General features: G+C 35.1%; 1 protein-coding gene across 1 annotated transcript in view; it reads right to left on the minus strand.

Moving 5' to 3' along the window:
• LRP1B (LDL receptor related protein 1B) overlaps positions 1–13,853 on the minus strand; it is a 2,715,774-nt gene that overhangs the window by 523,135 nt on the left and 2,178,786 nt on the right. Inside the window, exons 49-50 of the mRNA XM_053698264.1 lie at positions 12,640–12,753; positions 2,297–2,446 (exon numbers count right to left, since the gene is read on the minus strand). Of these exons, the coding sequence (XP_053554239.1) occupies positions 2,297–2,446; positions 12,640–12,753 (264 nt within the window). The remainder of the gene's footprint in view (positions 1–2,296; positions 2,447–12,639; positions 12,754–13,853) is intronic.

The raw sequence follows: 13,853 nt of genomic DNA on the forward strand, positions 1-13,853 counted from the left end.
ATCTCAACTCTAGGCTATTCTATGAAATTAACAACAGCATAGACATCATTTGTAGCAATCATGCTAATTTACTTAATCTATATAAGGCTCCAAGTTATAATACACTTTTATCATATATATATATATATATATATATATATATATGTGTGTTTTAAAAACATATTTTTACAGATTTTCTATTAGACAATATTTATTTAAGTTATGGTGAAGATAAAAGCGTGAGATTAAAATACTTCATTTAATATAATAATCGAACCTATCTTTTGCTGATGATAGCTAATGAGTTTAAAGCAACTGTCCATAAGTGGTTTTGTTTTTGATGCACCTTCTCCATAAGGTAATGGCTGTGGTTAAACACAGATTCTGAGAGGAGGATTATTGAGAAGGACCATGTCACAACTTTTGCATTGTAGTTTAATTCTTTCTAATTACACTCCTAAATTAGTTATTATATTAAATATCCTCTTAAATCTCAACTCTAGGCTATTCTATGAAATTAACAACAGCATAGACATCATTTGTAGCAATCATGCTAATTTACTTAATCTATATAAGGCTCCAAGTTATAATACACTTTTATCATATATATATATATATATATATATATATATATATATATATATATATATATATATATATATATATATATATATATATATATATATGTTTTAAAAACATATTTTTACAGATTTTCTATTAGACAATATTTATTTAAGTTATGGTGAAGATAAAAGCGTGAGATTAAAATCCTTCATTTAATATAATAATCGAACCTATCTTTTGCTGATGATAGCTAATGAGTTTAAAGCAACTGTCCATAAGTGGTTTTGTTTTTGATGCACCTTCTCCATAAGGTAATGGCAGTACTGAAAGCAAAAAGCATTATATATTATATATCTAATTTGCATACCTTACCCAGAGTTCTCTGGTGCATTGGTAACAATATATACAGAGCACTTCTGGGCAAAAGCAAGCAGGGATACTCATCTAGATTTACTAAATGTCTGTACAATACTCAGTTAAAACATAATTAAATAACACATTAAGGGCTAGATTACAAGTGGCACGCTAATGTCAGGGCACACTATATAAGAATATCGCTGGCACGTTCATGTGTGCTCATATTACAAGTTTAAAGTAAACTTGATTGCAGGAGCGTAATCGCATTTCACATCGGGTTACCGTGAATAAAAATCTCTCATAAAAGGTAGTGAATTAAAAAAGAAGTTGTACCAACCACAACATAAATACATTTAAAATTACAGTAACACTAACATAAACACTATATGATAAAAATGATTCTTATAAATATTATTATTATTGCAAAGGGATTATATATATGTATATATATATATATATATATATATATATATTTATATCTATATAAATATGTTTCAGAATAATAATTCCGTAATAATATTTACTGTGTATTGAGAGAGTGAGCAAAAGAGAGAGCAAGAGCGAGAGAGAATAAAAAATTTCATTTTTGAAGAACATAGGACTGTAAAATATGCGGAACATGATTTGCGTTTCGCACTATAGGTCTAGCGCTATTTCGGGTTAGCGCACATAAAAACTTAGTTATGTTAGGGCACGTTAAGGAAGAATTAAAAATAAAATATTAAAAAAATAATAATAATAATTAAACGTGATTATTGATTTTTACAGTATCTATAATAATTTAAGTAATAATAGTGTTAGGTGCTTTCCTTCTACGCTCTTCATTGAAGTCTATGGGGAGAATGCACGGTTGCAGTATTCGAAGTCCTGAAGTTAGCGTATGTTGGGTTTTGCTCGCTCACAAACTTTTTACTTTCAACTTGTAATATGCACGCAAAAATCTTATTAATAACCAAGTTTACGCTTGAGCGGGAGCGCTAAATACCACTTCACTGGTAATCCAGCCATAAGTATGCTGCCAAGTAGCAGAGAAGAACATAGCTAAAATAATAGTAAGCTAACAAATATACAGCAATTTTATCTGTGACCTTACTTAAAAGCAATGACAAATATTATGCTATTGTCTTCTTTTAATTGCACAGTTATGGTTCCAAAGTTTCCTAGACATTTTCAGGTTATTAATTCAGCTGAATCCTTGAACTCTAAAAGCAAGTCGTTTAGTAGCAGCAAGACAAATTACTATAGCTTTATTAGGTGTGTTAGAAAAAGGCAGTTGCAATGCAAAATGTCTGTTAATTTCATATCTTGTTTAATGCAGCAATTTATATTACAGTACAGCATTATAGTATAGCACAGCCAACTGAACACATCAGTATAAACACATCTGTGAAATTACCTGGGCATTTTAATTCATCTGTATAGTCGCCGCAATCATTTGCACCGTCACATATCCATTCTGGCAAGATGCACAGTGAGGTAGTATTACATTTTATAAAACCAGAAGTTTTGACGCCAAGCTTGTAGTAATGAGTGCAATCTGTGTAGTCTAAAGCAAATTAAATAGACATAGTAAGTGTTACATTAAAATGATCTATAAACCTAATTCCAGATAAAAAATAAAGAAAGTAATCTATAACATTTTTCTAAAATATCTGCTTAGTGGTTAATAGTAAAATAAAATTCCATAACACTTTTACTTATCTTTGGATGTATATGTTTATTTACTTATTTGAGCACCTTTAAAGCATGTATCAGCTATTCTCATAAAAAAGTTATTACCTTCCTATACCCATACTTTAAACAAACAAGGAAGCATGATCTCTGCATGGATCAACTACCTACATTTTTATGCAAATTGGATCAGTCTTTATTCAAAGTTTTTAATAGTATACAACTTTCAAAGGTAGTAAGTTCTAAAATTAAATTTGCAAGTTCTGAAATGTACAAGCCCTAACCGTAGTTCTACCTTTGGAGAAGAAATTATCTTTGGCGTTTCCTTCAGGGCAATATTAAATAGATAGATTAATAGATAGATAAAGACAGATACATGATAGAGCATATTCTAATACTTTCAAAACATTTATTAAAAGATTAATCTATAAACATTCTTGTATAATGTAATGGTGAATTATGTAGAAAATAAAGTCTTAATAATCTTTCTCAAGGATCAGTATAAATCCCATAGAGGGGTAAACTCTAATATTTATTTATTTGTATTTATTTATTTTGTTCTGTAAAATAAATACATAATCATGCAAAACTTAATGCTGACAACTAGCAATAAGCTGCCAATGAGAATGTTTGATTACTGCTAATCATGGGCTTGTTTAATTAAAAAGTTTTTGTCTCTAAGTCCCCAAAATTCAAAACATTGTCAGACCCATGATAAATAGCCTTTTTTTTTGCCTCTCCAGTCTCGCAGTCTATGGGGTAGATTTATCAATGTGTGGGCGGACATGATCCGCTGTACCGGAGGTAGTGAATGCCAATACCCTAGATACATTTAAAAATTGTTTGGATACATTTCTGGCTAGAAACAAAATTCATGGATATGATTGCTTGTAATAAATGGGTCACCTTTTAGTGGGATTAATTTAAGCTCAACTGGAGCTCAATAAGATTTGCATAGGTTTAACTCGATGGACTTTGGTCTTTTATCAACCTCATCTACTATGTTACTATGTTACATCGATAAATAAAATAGAAATGCTTGTGCGATGCCACCCCCTGCAGATTTGCTAGCAGGGGGTGTCAATCAACCGGATCGTATGTGATCAGGCGGATTGCTGTCTGCCACCTCAGAGGTGGCAGACAAGTTAAGGAGCAACGGTCTTAAGGCTGCCGCTTCTTAACTCCTGTTTCTGGCTAGCCTGAAGGCTCACACGAAAACAGGTATATACTGGGCCATGCAGGGCTTGATAAATCGGCCCCTGTGGGTCTGACGATATATTCTGAAAAAGTAGGCTGAACCTTTACGTTCCAACAATTGGTGATATATCGCGAATAGGAAATAATAGGTATGACAGCTTCATCAAAAGTATGTCCACATCGCAATTTAGCTGCTATCTCGATGGAGGGGGGCTGTCTTTAAAGTGTGTTTACACAACGTAGACTGTGATTCCACGAAAACAAAAATGGTTTTGGTATTGTAACACTTTAAATTATGCATATGTAAACTAAGTTCCGCTGTACATTCACTAGATCTTTCACATTGGGAATTTTTGCCACTGAAAACCTGATGAGACTGATATGGCTGAAAATGTGCATCCAAGATGGAGAGCAGTGCTTTGAAGAATATACACTCACAGCGATGTTTTACCATTAAAATACAAGTTACTCCTATTGAATGCCCATCAAACTCCCATAGAACACCTATATATTTGTCATGTCTGCAATCTACTTTGTTAATAAAGAAAAGAAAAAAAAACACCTTCCTATTAAAACTATAGGAGCTGGGGGATTGTGGGTATAAGACAGATGTATATGCAATGTTTAATGTATCTGTATAGTATTGTATAATGTTAAAATATGTATGTAATGTCTTGTTGTGATTGTAAAAAATGGGTATTTTGCCTGTGGTGTGTTTTTTGTTTTTTTTTTAGGAAGAAGATTTTGTGTTTGAGAACTTCTATTTTAATTTATGTATTGCTAATATAAGTTCTCACTGTTCTGCACATTATAATATTGCGACTGCACTGTAACAAACGTTCTATATAAATAACATGTTCGTTAGAGTGAGGTCGCAATGTTACATATTAAGAACAGTGAAAATTTTGTATTGGCAAAACATAAATAAAAACGGAAGTTAGGGCTACTGTCTTCTATTAATATGACTAACACAAAATCTTCGTAAAAAAAAAAAAAAAGAAAAATAACATGGCAAAGGCAAAATACACACTTTTTACAATCACAACAAGACTTTACACACATATAATAACATTATATAATAAAATACAGATAAAATAAACATTGCATATACATCTATCATATATTCATACTGCCCTGGCTCCTATAGGTATATTATTGATATCATAATTCCACTACTGTATTGTAAGAAAAGGGGTTGAGTCTCTGTTGACACATGTATATTGTATTGGTATACAATACTGTGTAAAGGGATCTTTACATTACATCTTAAATGTAAATGGCAATGCTGCCAGAATCACCACTCACTGAGAAGTAGACTAAAATGACTCTCAATCAACCTTAGGGTTAGACTATAAAGTATAAGAAAATATTGAGTCACAAATTGCTATGAAATTTTTAAAAAACAGATTGCCTTTAAGCATGCACACAATAAACTTTAATTAGAACAGGCAACTGCGAGTATGCAGCCCATAATTACAGCAACCCATATACATGAGTATAGCTTTTAAAGTATATATACATAGTTTGCTCTATTTTATAAAATCAATGTTATTGTTTAAATTGTTGTAGTTTTTATTCTCTTCTTTATATAACCCTTTTATATATATGTACTTTTAAATTTGAATGTATAAATTGAATGCATAGGTTTTATCTATTTTTATTGCAAGTATCTATTAGTATTCGTAGTGATGAAATGTTTATCTTTATTGTTTCTTAAACAAACTGTAGATTTTGTTATACGTACAACCTTTTGATGCATTGTAGAAATATGTGTCAATTATTTACTCCAACACGGAGTCACGAACACACACACCCTATTACGATTGACCTTTTAGCATACTGCCACACTGGGATTGGTCAATACTCCTTTAACCCCAACAACTTTTCCATTTTCTGTCCGTTTGTGACAAAGGCTATTTTTACATTTTTGCGGTGTTTGTGTTTAGCTGTAATTTTCCTCTTATTCATTTACTGTACCCACACATATTATATACCGTTTTTTTCGCCATTAAATGGACTTTCTAAAGATACCATTATTTTCATCATATCTTATAATTTACTATAAAAAATATATAAAATATGAGGAAAAAATGGAAAAAAAAACACTTTTTTTTAACTTTTAGCCCCAAAATCTGTTACACATCTGCAACCACCAAAAAACACCCATGCTAAATAGTTTCTAAATTTTGTCCTGAGTTTAGAAATACCCAATGTTTACATGTTCTTTACTTTTTTTGCAAGATATAGGGCCATAAATACAAGTAACACTTTGCTATTTCCAAACTACTTTTTTTTCAAAATTACTGCTAGTTACATTGGGACACTGATATCTTTCAGGAATCTCTGAATATCCCTTGACATGTATATATTTTTTTTTAGAAGACATCCCAAAGTATTGATCTAGGCCCATTTTGGTATATTTCATGCCACCATTTCACCGCCAAATGCGATCAAATACAAAAAATCGTTCACTTTTTCACAAATTTTTTCACAAACTTTCGGTTTCTCACTGAAATTGTTTACAAACAGCTTGTGCAATTATGGCAAAAATGGTTGTAAATGCTTCTCTGGCATCCCCTTTGTTCAGAAATAGCAGACATATATGGCTTTGGCGTTGCTTTTTGGTAATTAGAAGGCCGCTAAATGCCACTGCACACATACTTGTATTATGCCCAGCAGTGAAGGGGTTAATTAGGGAGCATGTAGGGAGCTTTTTGGGGTAATTTTAGCTTTAGTGTAGTGTAGTAAACAACCCAAAGTATTGATCAAGGCACATTTTGGTATATTTCATGCCACCATTTCACCGCCAAATACGTTCAAATAAATTTTTGGTTTCTTACTGAAATTATTTACAAACAGTTTGTGCAATTATGGCACAAATGGTTGTAAATGCTTCTCTGGGATCCCCTTTGTTCAGAAATAGCAGACATATATGGCTTTGGCGTTGCTTTTTGGTAATTAGAAGGCCACTAAATTCTGCTGCGCATCACACTTGTATTATGGCTAGCAGTAAAGGGGTTAATTAGGTAGCTTGTAGGGAGCTTGCAGGGTTAATTTTAGCTTTAGTGTAGAGATCAGCCTCCCACCTGAAACATCAGACCCCCTGATCCCTCCCAAACAGCTATATTCCCTCCCCCACCCCACAATTGTTCCCGCCATCTTAAGTACTGGCAGAAAGTCTGCCAGTACTAAGATAAAAAGGTATATATTTTTTTTTTATTTTTTTTTATAGAATATGCTGCTGTATAGAATCCCCCCTTAGCCCCCAAACTCACAGATCCCCCATCAAACAGTTCTCTAACCCTCCCCCTCTAAATTAATGGGCACCATCTTGGGTACTGGCAGCTGTCTGCCAGTACCCAGTTTCTTAAAAAAAAATATGCTTTTATTGTTTTTTGGACTTTTTTCCCATTTTCTGTAGTGTAGCTTCCCCCCCCCCCAGAACCCTTCGATCATTTATTGAATTAAAATCCCCCCTTTTCTCCCAATTTTGAAATACATGTTTTCTGTAGTGTAGCAGTTCCCACCCGCTCCCGCCCCGTGCACGCGCCCGCCCGCCGCCCACGTGCATGCGCCCGCGCGTCCGTGCGCGCCCCCGGACACTGCTGCATCCGATCCGGCCTCCGATCCCGCCCCCTCCAAATCACAGGCCCTTGGCAGGCCGCCCACCCACCTCCCTGCCTTGCTCCCACCCACCAACGACGCTCCGGTGCAGAGAGGGCCACAGAGTGGCTCTCTCTGCATCGGAGGCTTGTAAAGGGGTATTGCAGGATGCCTCCATATGGAGGCATCACTGCAATACCCTCAGAGCTGCTGGAAGCGATTGTGATCGCTTCCAGCACTCTGTTAGACAACTGATGTACCAGGTAAGTCTATTGTCATTAACTGCTTGTTAATGCATGACGTACCTGGTAGGTCAGTTGTCATTAAGGGGTTAAAAAGAAATGGTGCAATGCTGGGGATATCCGTCTTTTAAACTGTGCCTCTTGAAGAAGCCCGACCGCAGATCGGGGGAAACACGCTAGGCTGTTGGGCATTCCATCTGGAGATCGTTTTCGTGACTCGCAAAAATCCTTCTCCACACGAGCTAACCGGCAGCCTGGCAGAGGATCCGGAAAACTTTGCCTGTAGCAGCCCACTATAGCAATAAAAGGCAGACCAGCTACGATTGCCGTGAGAGACAAAGAGCTGTAGGATCTGTACACTCCACCTATATGCTCATTTTTAACTTTGTTCTAGTAAGTGCAATTATACTTGCGTGTGTAGCAATTGTCAATAAATCTTTCACTTGAGTCTTGCCTTGTGCGCCTTTCTTCTCTCTTTTTGTTTTTATGTCACTATACCCGAGTCAAGGTCTGTGGAAAACCTAACTGGAACAAGGCAGCACTACTATGGCAGTTTGACTCCATCTTGCATTTTAAAGCACCTTTTCAACCCTTACATCCAAACCTTTGGGACTACCGGAACCCCGGACGACATGAATAACTAGTATATGGGACACTGATAGTACCTTTTTTTTTGGGACAATTATCAAAAGGTACTGTGGCATTTTATTGTGATATCATTACTTTATCATTTGCTCATCATAACATTTATTAGCATATGTTCATATGTGTGTAATACGGAATCTACAAGTGTGCTAGTAGAACAGTTTCTTTATACACATCATATTCACTGGTATATACTGGCATATATTTTACCTTTATGAGAATATAAAATTTAATATTTAATAGGGCATACATCCCCATATTTTAAAATAACTACATTTGGTCAAAATAACTACATTTGGTCAGAATATAGCGCAATTAATTTTCCTTTTTTTACTTTTACTCTCAATTCCGCAATGGACCCCTTTTGAATATATCGCCACATTGCGGCTGTTTTGATCAGGGCCTAAGGTATACAGTTTTGGGTAACACATGCACACACAAGCTGACACACATCACACACACAAACACACAGATTGCCTGCACATAGTACACATTAGTGCCGCTAGTAAGCTATGGGATTAACTGGATGATTTTCTTTGGAAATCAACATGAAAACAATTTAAACAGCATTTGCCCAAAGTCCCACCTATATCACCCACTAAGGGCCAGATTACAAGTGGAATGCTATTGTTACTGAAAATTTACGCTCCCCATATTTTCTATGGGTAGCGTTGAGTGGTCATGTCCACTCGAATTACAAGTTGAAAGAAAATGGTATCCCTCAGCTGGAGGAAACAGTTGCACTAAACTATTCTATTTACCCCTAAACTGCTACACCCCCATCACAATGTAACCCACTACAATATTAACTCTTAAATTGACATATCCCCATTGCAAAGTAACCCACTAAACTATTAACTTCTAAACCATCCCATCGCAAAGTAACCCACTATACTATTAGCCCTTAAACCACCACACACACCCATCGAAAAGTAACCCACTTAAATCTAAACCTGTGCTTTCCAAACTGTGTGCCGCGACACATCAGTGTGTCAGCGACAGTGTGTAGGTGTGTCGTGAAGTCCAGAAAATTTAACAATAGTCACTTTTTTAATTAATATTTAGTTTATATTTTAATTGTCCATGTGTATTTGTAAATACATATGTATAGAGCTATGTAAAGAACTATAGATATTCAGCTTTTATTTCAAAGACTTGCAGTAAGGAAACTGTTAATAGATCAGTACATATAAGAGGCGTCTTCTTGACGTTGATTGATATCGCACATAGCCAATCGGAATCAGCAGTAAATGAAAACTTGGTGGTAAGGAACAAGGCGTCACTGATTCCTAGGCAAGATGGAGGCATCTGCAAATGCCGGTACAGCTGTAGAATCGGAGGAAAATCCAGGGAACTCTCAAGGGACCACAGTGTCTTCTTCTGAGCATTGATTAGCTGAACGTTACTGGTAATGTGATTGGCTGTAATGAGAATCAGGAATCTGATTGGTAGCAATTTGATATTCTTGTCCTTATTGGTTGCGGTGTATGGCTGGGCTAATGTAATTTTTCTCATTGGTGCTTTCTTTATTCTGACTGTGTTCTTTTGCTGTTGGTTGTATATGTGAATTGTACTATTCTCTTAACTGTTATGTGAGTGTGTTTGTTTGCTTTTTGTGGATGTTCAGTGAGCTGCTATACAAAGGGCAACCCAGTATCACTTGGGGTATTAATCACATGCAATCTATGCCTCAGTCCAGGACCAAGAATAAATTGAAGTCCCTCAGCTCTGCACATTACAGCATAAACACAACCTTAATCAGTTAGTTCAGCAGGTTAACCATTCATGAGAACATGCAGATTGCTATGATTCCTTTATACAACCCTATTATGCTGAATATGGTCTACCAATATGCTCTCTGGGTCCAATTATAGAGCTGACATTGAATCTGGCATCAATTGACAACTGTTTTTTAAAGGTACAATATCAAAATTAACTTTTCAATTTATTTCTATATCTTAAATCTAATTTATTTTGGTATCATTTGGATTAACATAATGGATTACTTTGCATAATTTAAAATTCACCCAGTGTATACCCAAAACATTTTAAAACTATTCTATTGTTTGTGATTGTCATGTTAGGCTAATTTAATCATCATCTTGCAAAAAGGACAGCAATACATTGATAGGGAATGCCTTGCAGACTTTTCATCAGATGTAAGGTTAAAACTCTATTAGGTTAATAAAAGTCAGATTAAGGAATCCTTCGAAGAAAATAAATTAAATGATTCAAAAGTTATAATTTTTAAGACTACTAAACAACAATCAACCCCCCTGAAAAAGGCTATCTAAAACACTACTTGCCCAGACAAGGGCATCTGGGTGGGCATTGACCTTACAAGAGAATTAAGCTCTTTTGCTGCCCATTTAAAAACAAACAAAAACCCTAATCTAAAAAAATAAATAAAAAAATAAATGCAAAAATAAACCTTACACTAAACTCCAAAGATGGTACTAACAATGATGAATATGTGGGATGGTATCTTCATCCCTGCAGTGGCCCATCTTCATCCCAGCAGGGATCTTCTTATCTTCATCCCAGTGGCAATCTTTTTATCTTTATCCCAGAGACCCTCTTCATCCATCTTCTTATTTTCCATCCCCAAAGTCCTCTTCATGCGGTCACCATTGGCACACTGAATTTTGAATGCAAGGTGCCCCCTTTATATAGGGGTTCCCTTGCATTCGTTTTGGCGGATTTTCAAGTTTAAATTTAAATCATTTTTGTATTACTATTATTATTTTCTTTCCTTAGATTTAGTTTTAAACTGACATAAAAAAGTTGAGATAGAGACAAAATATAATAATATGTACATTAATTACTTTACCTGCAAATTTATACTTCAGTGCCTCGCCATTAACCCTTTCTTTTAAGTCTCTGAATTGTACAGCTCTAATTCCCCCCACACAATTCCTTTATGTGTGTAGATATATCCATTGTTGTTTTGATAAAATGCACAAATGAATAGGGATTAGCTGCTGGAGCATGCTTAGAAGCTGTGAACTCAGGTGAAATACAATGCCTGAGTCTAAACACTGGTAAGAGGAGTGGAGTACAGTGTCCAGACAGCATGGCTATTTTAAGTATTTTTGCTTATTTTTGAAAATTATTTTAAAATACTATCTTTACTTAATAAGCCCTTTAAGGATATGCAGAGATCTCAACCTGTTTTATGGCACTTTAAGGTGAGTTTAGGGTTTTTCTTATTTTTAAAAGGTACTGTTAAGTTTTTATTTTTACAAGTAAGATTAGTCCGTTTTGGGGTAACTTAGGGGATATTAAGTTATGGGGTTTAGATGTTAGTGGTTTAGTTTACAATGTGAGGGTGTAGCGGTTTAGTGGTTAATATAGTAGCAGGTACTTTGTGGTGGGCTATGTGTTGGTTTAAGGGTTAATAGTGTAGTGGGGTACTTTGTGGTGGGCTATGTGGCAGTTTAGGGTTTAATAGTGTAGTGGGTTACTTTGCAGTTAGCTATGTGGCGGTTTAGGGGTTATTAGAGTAGGGGGCTTATGGCAATTTTGGTTAGCACGCAAGTTTGGCTGTTAGATATTTTCCACTTTTATCTTTCTGGGGTAGCTCGCAAGCAAAAAATAATTACTTTCAACTTGAAATATGCGTGCTACCTGTCGCCCACAAACAGCAGAAGTTGAGAGGAGTTAGAGTGTAGCGTAACCAAGCCCTCATTGTTTAAGGGATATGTTTTGAGCAAATTTGTTTTGTTATATGACATTGGCCTTTATTTCAGACTAATAGACATTTAGCATTGCAAAACATTGCAAATGCTGCTATTTGAGTGAATTATGTAGCCAGAATTATAAATATGATCTAAAAGAAATATCAGGGACTCCTACACTTGTATTAGGTTAAAAAAAAAAATCACTTTTAAAATAATCGCATAGCATAATATAAATGCATGAAAAAATAATTTTACAAAAAAGAGACATTGTTGTGCAAATGCTCCAAAAAAAGAAAAGATATACAGTCTATCACCTGTGATCTCATTCATTGCCAGATTAGTTCTATACAATAGGGAATACTTGCAGTTGGGTCAGTTTTATAATTGATTTTGTGTTGTCTATAAAAAATGAATGTGCTAACTATAACACAATTAAACCTAGTGGAATTGCAGCCGTGATGATACAATCTTTTTATTGCTTTATTATGATATATTTTAGCACTTTCCCACCTGTGTTGCAAAAAACAAACACACAAACAAACAGGAGCCAAAACAATATCTCAGTACACCAACATAGATGTATTTTTTATAACATATATTAAAGATATCTCCTTGTAAGAAAAATCCAATAGAATGATCAAATGTACAGTATTATGTGAAAAGACAAACTGTATGAAAAGATTTTCAAGTGAAATTCTTACTGCATTTCTTCTCGTCTGAAGCATCTGAACAGTCAATCATCTGGTTGCACTGTGCTGATTTAGTAATGCAAGTCCCATCTGTGCAATGGAATTCTGTAGAGGCGCATGCTGATACTGTAGAAATGTTTGTAAAGGATGATACACTTTTATTATTGTGTATACAATGTCATTTGAATTGGCTGTATAAAAGAAAACTGTGTCACATGCCAATACATTTATTCAAAGGAATGTATCCAAAGACAGATGGTGTAAAATATTTGAATGATTTAAGGCCAGATTACAAGTGGAGTGGTATTTAATGCTCCCACCCACATGCTAACTCCGCTAGAAGTATGTTTTTTGTGCACGTCGGGTAGCACTCATATTACAAAGTGAAAGTAAACTCTTGCATGAGCGCTAACCCAATGCACGCAAAAAGCATGAGAATTAAAATATGAATATTACACATTCCAATGTTCTTCACATAGATTAATATATTCTATTTATTCATAAATACACTGTTTGGTTACCCCAAATTCAACTAAAAATTTAACTTTTTATCAATTCTGCAGTCTCAAAATTATTCAACCCCTGAATAGAATCCCTCACAACAGCACAAATATGCAAAACAGATGTTGTCTCAAGCACACCTGATGCAACTAATCAAGGGCTTTATTAGTTGCAACAGGTGTACTTGAGCTAGAACACATGAAATAAGTGAACTGGCTAGGGGTTTGTTGAATGTTACGTTTACTGTATGTTAGAAATATGGCTAAGTCAAAAGCATGGTCCAAAAAGTAATGAGAAGAGATCATCTCCCTTCACAAACAAGGAAAAGGATACAAAAAGATAGTGGAGGCACTGAATGTTCCTAGAGACATTGTTGGAAGCATAGTTGACAAGTTCAAAGTTAAAGAACAGTGGTTACACTATGTAGACAGGGCAGAAAATTTAAGCTATCAACGGCTGCAACCAGATTTCTGAGAAGGCATGTTGAGAAAAACCCTCAAGTGACTTCAAAAGATCTGCACAAGACTTGGTGGCAATAAGCACTGAGATTTCAGTTTGCACAGTAAGGCGCATACTAAACGCAGAAGGTTTCCCTGCCAGAACGCTAAGACGTACACCACTACTGACCCAAAAGCAAAAGAAAAGGAGGATCGGATATGCTCAAAATCATATAACTAAAAGACAGACATTTTGTGATTCTGTTCTGTGGAGCTATAAAAAAAACT

The sequence above is a fragment of the Bombina bombina genome, chromosome 1 (genome assembly GCF_027579735.1).
Source record: "Bombina bombina isolate aBomBom1 chromosome 1, aBomBom1.pri, whole genome shotgun sequence".
Lineage (NCBI taxonomy): Eukaryota > Metazoa > Chordata > Amphibia > Anura > Bombinatoridae > Bombina > Bombina bombina.